The sequence below is a fragment of the Schistocerca cancellata genome, chromosome 9 (assembly GCF_023864275.1).
Source record: "Schistocerca cancellata isolate TAMUIC-IGC-003103 chromosome 9, iqSchCanc2.1, whole genome shotgun sequence".
Taxonomy (NCBI): domain Eukaryota; kingdom Metazoa; phylum Arthropoda; class Insecta; order Orthoptera; family Acrididae; genus Schistocerca; species Schistocerca cancellata.
Genome location: NC_064634.1, coordinates 144327762 through 144342074, shown reverse-complemented (window position 1 = coordinate 144342074; position 14313 = coordinate 144327762). Strand labels below are relative to the sequence as shown.

Genomic DNA, 14313 nt, shown 5'->3' with positions numbered 1-14313 from the left:
ACATAATGGCATTTCGAGATTTTAATTTCTGTTTGGTGTCTTCCAGATGGGAGCTAAACGTTAGTGTGCGGTCTAATTTTACTCCCCGATATTTGGGCTTATCTTCATGTCTGATATGCCGGTCATTCAGGGAAAGCTGTAGTTTCCTGCTTGAAGCTCTATTTTTAAGGTGCATTATGGTACTGGTCGTTTTATTGGGGTTGGGATGCAAATGCCACTTAAGGTAGTAGGTGTTCAGCGCTTCAAGGTCCGCATTCAATGTTTTTTCAAGATCTTCGAAATTTTTGCTTTGGTATGCGATGGCCAGATCATCCGCATACGCAAATTTACGCGACCTAGTGCTCGGAATATCAGGTATGTATAAATTAAAAAGGGTCGGCGCCAGGGCTGACCCCTGCGGCAGGCGATTGTTTATGACCGTGCTTTTGCTGCTCTTTCCATGGAGGTAGACCTTGATCTTCCTGCCTGTCAGCAAATTTTTTTAGTAATGTCTACGTCTGATTGCATTTGATAATTCGAGTAAGCTTGAGCAGTAGTCCTTCGGTCCAGACAGCGTCATAGGCTGATGTAAGATCTATTAATACCAGGCCCGTTTTCAGCTTGTTCAGATAGCCTTTCTCTGTATATGTTGTAAGGGACAAAACTTGTTCACAGCATTTCCTTCTCACACGGAAACCTGCTTGATCGCCCGGGAGGTTCGCCTCAATGTATGGTGCTAGTCTGGCCAGTAATATTCTCTCAAATAGTTTGTAAGAGGTACAAAGCAGTGAGATCGGTGGGGAGCGACGTGTAGACAACCTCCAAGATGGTGCTCCCCGGGCAACGCTGCAGTAAAATGCAACGGCAAAAAGTCTACACAATTCCGGTGACCGGACGCTCAAATGCCTCCCGGTCCACAAGAAGGCAAACGATCACCCCTCAAAACCTCCCAGACTAAACGATGGATGACCCCCATGTCGTGTCCAACCGTTCGAGTACCTGTCATAGGTGCTTCCTCGAAGCGCTCGAGAACAGTCTCTTTAAATGCAGCATCCGTCGTGTTCGAGGTCTTCCAGCATCACCACGATATCCTGCTAACGAGCCTGTTTCGCCAAGTCGCCAGTGATATGCTGTAAGCGTTTGCGGGTGTGGGTGGCGTCTTGCTGGGTACCGTTCCTCATACAACCGTCGAGCTTCATGCGCATTACCGTCGGGTAGTCCATAAACAAAAACCACATCTCATTGTTCTTCAAACGAATACTGTGCCGACATGCTCACTGTATGACTAAAATCGCAGGGGACGTGCGTGTGCTCCGAAGCAAAGATTACGCGTGAACTCCTCTGACGTGAGGTGGAGACAAACAGCAAGACCTATTCGACATGTGTACACATCGCGTTGGGCCAGTGACGGGGCGAAGGACGTTCGTATGTGTGTGAAGCGACAAACGTAGGGCTGCCCGTCGACCAACGAACGGCAACACGGCAATCCCATGTCCAGTCGGAGCGCGTGGGGATAAGTTTCTGTAGTTTACAAATGGTGCGTTGTTGACCTACACAACATTAGTAATTTTCGTTCCTAGTACTATCAGCTATCCAGAGTTATTATTTATTTATTTAGCGTATAGCTCAAAAAATGGCTCTGAGCACTATGGGACTTAACATCTATGGTCATCAGTCCCCTAGAACTTAGAACTACTTAAACCTAACTAACCTAAGGACAGCACACAACACCCAGCCATCACGAGGCAGAGAAAATCCCTGACCCCGCCGGGAATCGAACCCGGGAACCCGGGCTTTAGCGTATAGCAGTGCTCATCATTTTACGCTTCTTACAAATGTTCAAACAAAGATATACCAAAAAAATACAATAAAACATACAGATAATGGGCAATATAATTAAATAGAGACATCAAGATTATATATGGTCAATACAATTAAATACAAACATCAGGATTATATATAAAATCTTTTGCGGCGTCTGTTGCCATCAGAAAATCACTGAACTCGCCACTGTATGCTCTTCTGTCGCACTCTTGGACGATGTGGCAGATGGTCGGTCTGTTGGCCCCGCAGTCACAGTTGGTGTTTTTCCCCATTGTAAAGAGTGTCTGCACATCTTCCGTGATTTGTCCGTATTCTGTTAAGGGATGACCATATTTTACATGGTAGTTCATATCCGAGTGGTCTCTAAGTGACGCGCAGGGAGGGGGGGGGGGGGGGCGCTTGACATTGCTCAGGGCACACCTTTCGCCGTTGTTACCTCAAGCTCTTTATTGCATCAAAGTTCATACTTTGCAATTCCTTGGCTGTTATCATTGTTGGATGTCTAGACGGAAGTCTGTTTCTATCCGGGCCAGTCATGTCGAAGTATGTAGGGAGCTGCGCGTATTCGAGTATCTTCCTATATTCCCAGAGAAGAGCATTCTTCCGACGTAGGTTCTCAGGTGGTATGTGTGTTAGAATTGACAGCCAATGTGTTGGGGTTGATCTCATGGTTCCACTCACAATTCGCACAGTGTTATTCAGCTGCACGTAGAGCTGTTCATCCAGACCGGAGCGCAGTACTCCGCGGCCGAGTAGACCAGTCCGAGTGCCGACGTGTGTAGCGAGCCAGCTGGAGGAGCCCCAAGTAGTGCCACACAGCTTCTGGAGAATATTATTCCTCGTGTTTAGTTTGGCTGCAGTATTTTCCAGATGTCGTTTATAAGTGAGCGCTCTGTCCAAAGTGACTCCAAGGTACTTTGGATGCTCATTACATCGGAGCCGATTTCCCTCGAGACAAACGTCAAGTTGTTTGCTTGCTAATTCATTATTGAGATGGAAACATGTAGTTTCGGTTTTTGTACGATTTGGCTGTAATCTCCATTTACGAAAGTGTGTACACTACTGGCCGTTAAAATTGCTACATCAAGAAGAAATGCAGATGATAAACAGGTATTCATTGGACAAATATATTATTACTAGAACTGACATGTGATTACATTTTCACGCAATTTGGGTGCATAGATCCTGAGAAATCAGTACACAGAACAACCACCTCTGACCGTAATAACGGCCTTCATACGCCTGGGCATTGAGTCAAACAGAGCTTGGATGGCGTGTGCAGGTACAACTGCCCATGCAGCTTCAACACGATACCACAGTTCATCAAGAGTAGTGACTGGCGTATTGTGACGAGCTAGCTGCTCGGCCACCATTGACAAGACGTTTTCAGTTGGTGAGAGATGTGGAGAATGTGCTGGCCACGGCAGCAGTCGAACATTTTCTCTATCCAGAAAGGCCCGTACAGGACCTGCAGGTCGTGCATTATCCTGCTGAAATGTAGGGTTTCGCAGGGATCGAATGAAGGGTAGAGCCACGGGTCGTAACACATCTGAAATGTAACGTCCACTGTTCAAAGTGCCGTCAATGCGAACAAGAGGTGACCGAGACGTGTAACCAATGGCACCCCATACCATCACGCCAGATGATACGCCAACATGGCGATGACGAATATACGCTTGCAATGTGCATTCACCACGATGTCGCCAAGCACGGATGCGACCATCATGATGCTGTAAACAGAACCTGGATTCATCCGAAAAAATGACGTTTTGCCATTCGTGCACCCAGGTTCGTCGTTGAGTACACCATCGCAGGCGCTCCTGTTTGTGAAGCAGCGTCAAGGATAACCGCAGTCATGGTCTCCGAGCTGATAGTCCATGCTGCTGCAAACGTCGTCGAACTGCTCATGCAGATGGCTGTTATCGTGCAAACGTCCCCATCTGTTGACTCAGGGATCGAGACGTGGCTGCACGATCCGTTACAGCCATGCGGATAAGCTGCCTGACATCTCGACTGCTAGTGATACGAGGCCGTTGGGGTCCAGCACGGCGTCCCGCATTACCCTCCTGAACCCACCGATTCCATATTCTGCTAACAGTCATTGGATCTCGACCAACGCGAGCAGCAATGTCGCCATACGATAAACCGCAATCGCGATAGGCTACAATCCGACCTCTATCAAAGTCGGAAACGTGATGGTACGCATTTCTTCTCCTTACACGAGGCATCACAACAACGTTTCACCAGGCAATGCCGATCAACTGCTGTTTGTGTATGAGAAATCGGTTGGAAACGTTCCTCATGTGAGCACGTTGTAGGTGTCGCCACCGGCGCCAACCTTGGGTGAATGCTTTGAAAAGCTAATCATTAGCATATCACAGCATCGTCTTCCCGTCGGTTAAATTTTGCGTCTGTAGCACGTCATCTACGTGGTGTAGCAATTTTAATGGCCAGTAGTGTACTTAATGTCTCCAAGTCACATGTCAAGGTTGTTTCCAGAACTAAAATTTCGTGACACAATTTTTCTCCACCCTGTATATTGAAAGACAGGATTATTTGCATGGCGCCATTTTCTTGCGGCCCATCTTTGTAGAAACGTAAGTTAAGCATTGCCAATTTAACATATTGTAATAAACTCCATTTATAAGATTTGCTTGAATTGTTGTTTGTTTTATCAATAATTCAAAAACAGTCTAATCGCATTTATTATTATTATTGTTATACCGCCAACCGGCTTCAACCCGGCGTAGGGGTCATCTTCTGGTCGACTGCCCGTGGTGTCATTCCTGTCTACATAGTTTCCTGCCGTTAAGTAGATAGGAGTGACATCACCAGCAGTCGACCAATGGTGTAAACGTCCAGAAGATGACCCCTACGTCGGGATGAAACCGGTTGGAAGTATAATAATAATAATAATAAATGCGATTAAGACTGTTTTTGAATTATTGATTAATCATTTTAATCGCTGCTTCTCTCCACAACCACGTTGTCCAAAAATAGGGTGACCAGATGCAATTGTTTATAAAGGAGGACATAAAGCTTCAAAAAGGAGGACAAAGGAAGAAAAAAGAGAACGCATCAAACGGGTCAACTGCAGATGAGGACACCACCCGTCAGATTTGGACAAGTCATGTGACTGCCGGGAATTACAGGTAAAACTAGTAGTTAATTGTTGCTGATGGTCAGGTGGTGGTTAACTGAGCAAAATTAAAAAATTAAAAAACATTGATTGTGCTGACAGTGTGTTTTGCTTTGTCAACAACACGGAATTGTTTACAAAGCGAAATACGTAAGATCATTCACCTCCCTTCATTCGACTGACCGCTACCAACCTCTACAATTCAAGCAGCAGCTGACGACATTTAAACTGCTCTTTAACCTTCCAAATACAAATAAACTGAATGACTATGAAACAATGAAATAAAACGATGACAGTTAATCTGTCGAGTTATTTCTTAGCTTTACTGGCCACTGAAACGTACGTTCCAGATCCACATATCTTACATTCCGATTCAAATTCATTTCTCCCTTTCTTAAAGCCGGATGTTTGCAGGAAAGGACATCAGAAAATGTACAGTTTCGTTTAGGTATAGCCAAATATTTTACGTAACTCACTTGGTTAAAAATTACACTCACAAATCACACGTGCACCACAGGAAGCCAAGCCAATATAAAGCGAAGATACGAAACGAAAATTTTAAATAATCGATATTTTCATTTGCTTATAGGTAGATAGGAAAGGCAAAGCTACGTTTTTAGCATTTGTAGACTTAGAGAAAGCTTTTGACAATGTTGATTGGAATACTCTCTTTCAAATTCTGAAGGTGGCAGGGCTAAAATACAGAGAGCGATAGTCTATTTACAATTTGTACAGAAAGCAGATGGCAGTTATAAGAGTCGAGGGGTATGAAAGGGAAGCAGTGGTTGAGAAGGGAGTGAGACAGGGTTGTAACCTCTCCCCGATGTTATTCAATCTGTATATTGAGCAAGCAGTAAAGGAAACAAAAGAAAAGTTCGGAGTAGGTATTAAAATCCATGGAGAAGAAATAAAAACTTTGAGGTTCGCCGATGATATTGTAATTGTGTCAGTGACAGCAAAGGACTTGGAAGAGCAGTTGAACGGAATGGACCGTGTCTTGAAAGGAGGATATAAGATGAACATCAACAAAAGAAAAACGAGGATAATGGAATGTAGTCGAATTAAGTCGGGTGATCCTGAGGGAATTAGATTAGGAAATGAGACACTTAAAGTACTAAAGGAGTTTTGCTATTTGGGGAGCAAAATAACTGATGATGGTGGAAGTAGAGAGGATATAAAATGTACACTGGCAATGACAAGGAAAGCATTTCTGAAGAAGAGAAATTTGTTAACATCGAGTATAGATTTAAATGTCAGGAAGTCGTTTCTGAAAGTATTTGTATGGAGTGTGGCCATGTATGGAAGTGAAACGTGGACGATAAATAGCTTAGATAAGAAGAGAATAGAAGCTTTCGAAATGTGGTGCTACAGAAGAATGCTGAAGATTAGATGGGTATATCACATAGCTAATGAGGTGGTATTTAATATAATTGGGGAGAAGAGGAGCTTGTGGCACAACTTGACTAGAAGACTGGATCGGTTGGTAGGACATGTTCTGAGACATCGAGGGATCACCAATTTAGTATTGGAAGGCAGCGTGGAGGGTAAAAATCGAAGAGGGAGACCAATAGATTGATACACTAAGCATATTCAGAAGGATGTAGGCTGCAGTAGGTACTGGGAGATGAGGAAACTTGCACAGGATAGAGTAGCATGTAGAACAGCATCAAACCAGTCTCAGGACTGAAGACCACAACAACAACAACAACAACAACAACAACATAGGTAGATCAACGATAGCATCGACGAGCCTGGTGCCATCTACTAACACCGCCTTTGTGCGTGTTTATCACGAAGGCTGTGCCAATAGTTAAAGTATTTAAGAAAAGAGCAATAGAACGGGAAGAATTGTAAATTTAACTGTATTAAGCTCAACTTTGCGAAAAAGCCGGACACTGTAAAAATCCGCCCGGACCCGGACAAAGGGCTAAAAAGGAGGACATGTCCGTATTAATCCGGACGCCTGGTCACCGTATCCAAAAATTAATGTTGTCTGGCTATCCGAGAAAACAGCTTCCTAGGAATCCTAACTGGACGAGTGGGACAGGGAGTAGTAAGAAGGTGAAGTGGTCGGTAAGCGGTAAGAGCCGCGATGCGCACCTGTACTCTCCGGCCAGCGGGTCGGAGTGGAAGTAGTTGTGGGAGACGCGCCAGGTGGTCTGACGCGCCCAGTCGTGCACGACGAGTCCGTAGGCTCCCAGGTCGGCCGCGTAGGCGAAGGTCGCCTCGCAGTCGTAGCCGCCGGAGAGTGCGGGCGCCACCTCCACGGCCACGTTCGCGAACAGCGAGTCCTCCTTCACCACCTGCCGGGGCACACAAAAAAGCCGTCACTCGCGCCGTACCGAAGCCTTCTAATTACAAGGCCTACTCACAGCGGCCATATTGGCACGTGACGTCACAAACTGTTGGCCATCTTATCTTCAGTCGGCAGTCATGTTGGCATATATATGTTGTGTTGAAAGTGTGTGACACGTGAAAGTGACAATATATTTCATACAGTATTCGCCTATAGTTCTTCGAGGTATGGGAAACAAGTGCTGCGTTCCCTTTTGCCAGGGAAATTATAAATCCCAAAAAGGCATGAAAGTGCACATGTTTCGATTTCCCAAATGTGTGAAGTTGAGAAATCGCTGGATTGCAGCTATTCCCAGACAGGAATTTGAGTTGTAAGTAGGCTGTTTAGGATTTCTTATTGGTAACGCCACGTAGCGCTCTGTATGAAAAATCACTGGCTGTGCTGTGTGCAGTCTGTGGCTAGTTTGCATTCTTGTCTGCCATTGTAGTGTTGGGCAGATGGATGTGAACAGCGCGTAGCATTGCGCAGTTGGAGGTGAGCCGCCAGCAGTGGTGGATGTGGGGAGAGAGATGGCGGAGTTTTGAAATTTGTAAGACTGGATGTCATGAACTGCTATATATATTATGAGTTTTGATGATTATTAAGGTAAATACATTGTTTGTCCTCTATTAAAATCTTTCATTTGCTAACTATGCCTATTAGTAGTTAGTGCCTTCAGTAGTTTGAATCTTTTATTTAGCTGGCAGTAGTGGCGCTCACTGTATTGCAGTAGTTCGAGCAACCAAGATATTTGTGAGGTAAGTGAGTTGTGAAATGTATAGGTTACTGTTAGTCAGGGCCATTCTTTTGTAGGGATATTTGAAAGTCAGATTGCGTTGCGCTAAAAATATTGTGTGTCAGTTTAAGCACAGTCATGTATAATTGTTCAAAGGGGACGTTTCATATGGCGACCCTGTCAGGATTCGAACTTGGAATCTTCGCGTCAGTTTAAGCACAGTTATGTATAATTGTTCAAAGGGGACGTTTCAGAGTCCACTTATCATTCAAGGGTAAGTAAATGACAAAAAATTTGTAGCGTGTTATTTGTTTCCATTGCACCACATTTGCCAGTTGTTTTTAAAAGCAGTTGTTCAAATGGCTCTGAGCACTATGGGACTTAACATCTGAGGTCATCAGTCCCCTAGAACGTAGAACTACTTAAACCTAACAAACCTAAGGACACCACACACTATCATGCCCGAGGCAGGATTCGAACCTGCGACCGTAGCGGTCGCGCGGTTCTGGACTGAAGCGCCTAGAACCGCTTGGCCACAAAAGCAGTTATGTATCATGTACCAGTATCATTTGTTTCTTAATTCTGGACCATTGCTGCGCGGTTAATAAGAAACTGGCTGTGAAATGTCTCTCATATTTGCAACTGTTGTTACACAGAATATTTATATTAATTAGTGTGACTCGAAATTGTTTAGTATTCCTTATCATTCCTACCAGATTATTGAGTTTCCAGTACTTTTATTTGGAAGAGCTACAGAATGATTTTGTTCAGTGTTACGTATACAGCTATTCGGAAATAACTTCAATTTGAGTAAAGTACTAGAAAATTGCTTTAATGAATTCAGTGTTCGACAGATTAAACAGTATAGAAAGCAGAATTTCGAGGTAAATGCATTATGATTAAATTAACAGCACTCTGTGACACGAATTTCAATCAAGGATATAGGAGAAACAATCTTTTCATGTTTAAGGTTCTAAAGTTCTGGAGAAACAGGGAAATAAAATATTTTTCGGGATTTTTGATTTATTAAACATTATGTCAAGAGGTGCTCCATTTCGTCGAATGATTTGAGTTTCGTGTGAGATCAGCAAATTTTGAAGTGGAGAGGAAAATTTACGAAAATAACCAGGGAAACAAATTCTTAAATTCTGTAGGAGCTCCAGCTGCCTTATTTAAAACCGAAAACGTCTGCTTGTTCTTGCATATTGCCGATTTTTTACTTCAAGAAAGCGTAGCTCCTCAGATAACAGGCAGGATTTAAAATTACAGTTTGTATTCAAGCCTAGAAACGCGTATTTAAGGCAAATCTTCGAAATAATTTTACGTTTTGAAGTAACATAGGGCAGTTTTGTTCAGTTACTTTACGCAATGATATAAATTTACATAATTTCAGTACAAAGCCATCTAGAAGAGGAAAGCACGAGAATCCCTATGCGGTCCCAGCTCTAAAACTCGCAAAGTTCGTATAGCTGCATAATGCTTAACAGCAGCTTTCCGATACAGACCCGGCCATCAGTATGTGACGTCACAAGTGTGCGCGCAGACCTGTAGTCTAGGTGGTGTTGGCCGTAGCCACTGCCACCAGACAGACTACCGCGTACCGAAGAAAGGCAGAAACGTGATTCAAAATGGTTCAGATGGCTCTGAGCACTATGGGACTTAACATCTGAGCTCATCAGTCCCCTAGAACTTAGAACTACTTAAACCTAACTAACCTAAGGACACCACACACTATCATGCCCGAGGCAGGATTCGAACCTGCGACCGTAGCAGCAGCGCGGTTCCGGACTGAAGCGCCTAGAACCGATCGGCCACAGCGGCCGGCAGAAATGTGATGCTGGAGAGTATCGATGCCCATCCAACATCAGTTACTCTGAACATTGTTTTAAAAATTAATTGTTGGTAAGGCGAGTGCCAGGTTGAGATTCATTGGGAGACTCCTTAGAAAATGTAGTCTATCAACAAAGGAGGTGGCTTACAAAACACTCCTTCGACCTATACTTGAGTATTGCTCATCAGTGTGGGACCCGTGCCAGGTCGGGTTGACAGAGGAGGTAGAGAAGATCCAAAGAAGAGCGGCGCGTTTCGTCACAGGGTTATTTGGTAAGCGTGATAGCGTTACGGAGATGTTTAGCAAACTCAAGTGGCAGACTCTGCGAGAGAGGCGCTCTGAATCGCGGTGTAGCTTACTGTCCAGGTTTCGAGAGGGTGCGTTTCTGGATGAGGTATCGGATATATTTCTTCCCCCTACTTACACCTCCCGAGGAGATCACGAATGTAAAATTAGAGAGATTCGAGCGCGCAAAGAGGCTTTCCGGCAATCGTTCTTCCCACGAACCATATGCTATTCGAACAGGAAAGGGAGGTAATGACAGTGGCACGTAAAGTGCCCTCCGCCATACACCATTGGGTGGCTTGCGCAGTATAAATGTAGATGTAGCTGTAGCTCTAGCTCCATGGGTAGTTCCATTTTTTTTAAATAATTTTGAAAGTGGCGGTCTTCCGAATGCTGCCGTGCAGGCTGTATACATCTAAGATCGCTGTCACATCGCAGGCATATTCGTCAATCGGTGTTCTAGCGGAGTATGCTGAAAAAAATAATATTTCCCCTTTCTTCCACCAGGTGAAAATGTGGCGATGCAGGCCGTCAGAATGTGGTGTTGGTGCAGGTAAAGGGGAGGAACGGTAGGACACATGATAACGGTGGTCCTGCCACGTTTGTTAGGATATAGTCACAATTTACAACATCTTTTCGGTATGGTAACGTGCTGCATTCGTAACATGGCATGGTCGGCAGTTGCTCGCAGAGCATACAGTATAATAAGAAAGATATTTCGGCGTATGCCATCCTTCAGATCAGAAAGATTCTTTGACGAAATAAATCTCGGGTGAACAGCCTGATATGAGTGTGCATAGGACACAATATTTCGGCAATCGACCACGTTGCCATCATCAGGTGGCAACGGGGTCGATTGCCGTAATATTGTGTCCTATGCACACTCATACCAGGCTGTTCACCCGAGATTTATTTCGTCATAAAATAAACCTGGAGAAATTGAAGAATTACAGAAAGAGTCTCTTCCCGACAACTAGAAGTCACGTGGTTTAAATCGGGAGATCTGGATGCCTTCACATCTCGAAATTGTCTAGGATGATGTGGTCGTTACCGAAGCAAATCATTCACCTGGCAAGTAAAATGTGGTGTAGCCCCATCCGACATGAAAATAGTGGTGTGGACACAGTTGAGTTCCAGCAAAGCTGGAATCACATCTAGCTCAAGGAGTTTCTCATAACGTGCAGGTGTAGCTGCACACCTAAGAGGCTCTCTCGAAGAAAAACGAACAGAGAATGAAGGTAATTGTGAAACCACACCACCAGAGGATGTTCCTGCACAACATGTGGCGGAGTTCAACCCAATATGTGACAGTTCTGTGCATTCAGGGCACCGTGCAGAGTAAATTCTGCCTCGTCTGTTTAACGAATATTCCTGGGTCACATGTCATCCATTTCCACGCGTGCCAAAAACCGATGGGCACAGTCACGACGTTGTACCATATTTTGGGGCTTCGTTTGGTGCACAGTCTGAATCTTGTATGGATACCAGTATAAAATGCTCCGCATAATGTTTTGAACTGTTGATCAGGATAAAGACACTTCCCGCGACAGGGCTCCAGCACCGGCTGTAGAATTTGAAGCGTGTGCTACACTATCGGCTACAGCTATTAGCAACGTCATCAAATGGCTCTGAGCACTATGGGACTTAACTGCTGAGGTCATCAGTCCCCTCAACGTCATCAACAACCGCCATGCCTCTGTTGAACCACCAGCGTAACTGTTTCTTCAAATTTCTTGGTCATATTCTTTAGCCCATGTATTAACTTGATGCCCCTTCGCAACTGTTTCTGTCGGCAATATTGCCGCAATGCAGCGCTGCCATTGGTACCTTTCTGATAGAACGACTTCAGCTGCAGTGCACGGTCTTTCTTCTCAACAGCCACTGCGTTTCGTACGGAAAACATCAACCTTCTTAACCTTTTACACCAACAATCACTTCACAAAAGAAATCAACACGCGTCGTCAAGCGACAGACAGCGTACTGACGTCAAAACAGGAAAACGTTTCACGTTTTCCCTACTTACAGCGTCAATTTTCACCTGGTGGCAGAAAGTGGAACGATTTTTTTTCAGCATACTCTGCGAGCGCACCGCTTAGTGAACATACCTACGATGTTTCAGTGTCCTGCGATGTATATAGCCTCTACTGCAGCACTCGGAACACTGTCAGTTTAATAATAACTACCCGGTATTGCTACTTCATTCGTCTCTCTAAAGGAACCTTTATAGTTAGATGCACTTTTCTTATGAATCATTAAATGACAAAAATACTCTTATTTGCGTTCTGTTTCACTTATTATTTTTGCGACCTATGTTTCGAGTCATTAGTCCATTGTCTAGCACTGCTGACAAACATATTGTTCTGCATAATCGTGCAAACGTACAGAGGAAATAATTTACAATCAAAGAAATTATTTGTTAATACTAAATATACAAAAATACTTTCGTAATCATAGAACACAAAAATAAGTAAATAACTGACACATCGACATATAGTGGGGCAAAATTCAACAAAACTAGAATTTGTAATCAGTCATGTGTAACAGTATCAAGAAATGGAGGATGCTTGAAGACAGTTTGCCCATTCAGTAGCTGTTCATACTTGACACTCCTAAAGTAGACTGATCGATCACCAGTACAAATTCTATTACACTGTGCCCAATTATAAATCAACGTGCCACTTATTTAATCATTTCAGTGTTCTATGATTATGAATGTATTATTTTATATATTTGGTTTTAGGATATAATTTCTTTTAGTATTGTAAATTATTTATTGTTTACATTTGTACCCTTACGCACAAGAATATCTGTCATTAATGCTAGGCAGCAGAAACAAATAATTACTGAAAGAAATGCTAAATTAGTATTTTTCTCGACATACTAATGTTTCACCACATATCTACAGTAAAATTAACAGAAATTGTAGTGGAGGATGTTATATCTAGAAGGTTGTGCCTATGAACACATGATGTTTTTAGGTCCGTTAGTAACTGATTTTTAGAATCACATGAATAAATGCGCACTAAGGACCGATGCAAGCAGTTTCTGCTATTTTCTACAGTTTCTGTTATTGTTAGACATGAGATTGTTTTGTACAGCATTCATAAATATTTCGCGTCCTACACATTTATCTGCTGTATAATACATTAAAGCTACGTATTTGAAACACATTGTTAATTCTTCAGGTGCAGAATTTTAGAATTTTATGGTAACTAAAATGCTATATGTCTTTAGAACTACATATACAACATGTCAATAATTAAGACATACTTCGTCGACCGTGCAGCATATTGTACCCTGAAATAGAAAAAGTTCTTTTATCATGGAACATGTGATACTTGCAAACGAACTGAGTTTCTTTAATGTCTTAATAATCGTACACATACAATTGTGTCCCAGTATACTCCTTTCACTAGGAACACTTCCCAGACTTTCGTCTCTAGGCATTCGTATTTAAAGTTTAATATATTTTCTTATTTCATTTTAAAATGGAGGCGTTCACTTTTTATGTGCTGCAGTCTTTTTCAGAAATTACAAAAATTATTACGAAATATTAAGGTTTTCCCAAATGTGAAAACATGCTCCAAGGTACAAAATGATAGTTTATACAGGAACAAATATGCTATTGAAATTTAAAAGCGTTGCAGTCGAGAAAATCTTCTCAATACTGCATTTAATCATTACATTTATTCTACTGCACACCTATACTCAGTAAGTGAAATCAAATTAAGCTGAAGTATTACGAAAAACCAGTTAGAAGTTAAATACATTTCGAAATAGAAGCTATTGGAAACTAAAACTAATTTCCTGTCTTGGAACAGGAAATTAGTTTTAGTTTCCAATTGCTTCTATTTCGAAAATGCGCACTCAATGGAAATGTTACCTACTGAAATTAGTTCACTCCTGTTACCATAGACAGGTTGGTCTTCCCACAGAAATAAAACCAAGGGTGAGGGGAACTATTACCTTTATGGAGATGATTGACTGAAATCATCTTGTTTCTGTGGCTAGCCTTCCCGCTCGGGAAGCAGTGCGTTAGACCGCACGGCTATCCGGGTGGCTAAAATCTGTGTACTCAAAGTTATTTAACGCTGTGCTGTGACAATTAGGCTAACCTTAAAAAAAAGTATAATACAGGTTGTATAAAAAAGAATCATCTGATTGGGCACGCCTACATTTTTCTG

At 42.9% G+C, this 14313-nt stretch overlaps 1 protein-coding gene across 1 annotated transcript in view; it reads right to left on the bottom strand.

Moving 5' to 3' along the window:
- The window catches only part of LOC126100867 (protein yellow-like), a 103142-nt gene that overhangs the window by 25196 nt on the left and 63633 nt on the right, over positions 1-14313 (bottom strand). Inside the window, exon 4 of the mRNA XM_049911534.1 lies at positions 7043-7245. Within this exon, the coding sequence (XP_049767491.1) occupies positions 7043-7245 (203 nt within the window). The remainder of the gene's footprint in view (positions 1-7042; positions 7246-14313) is intronic.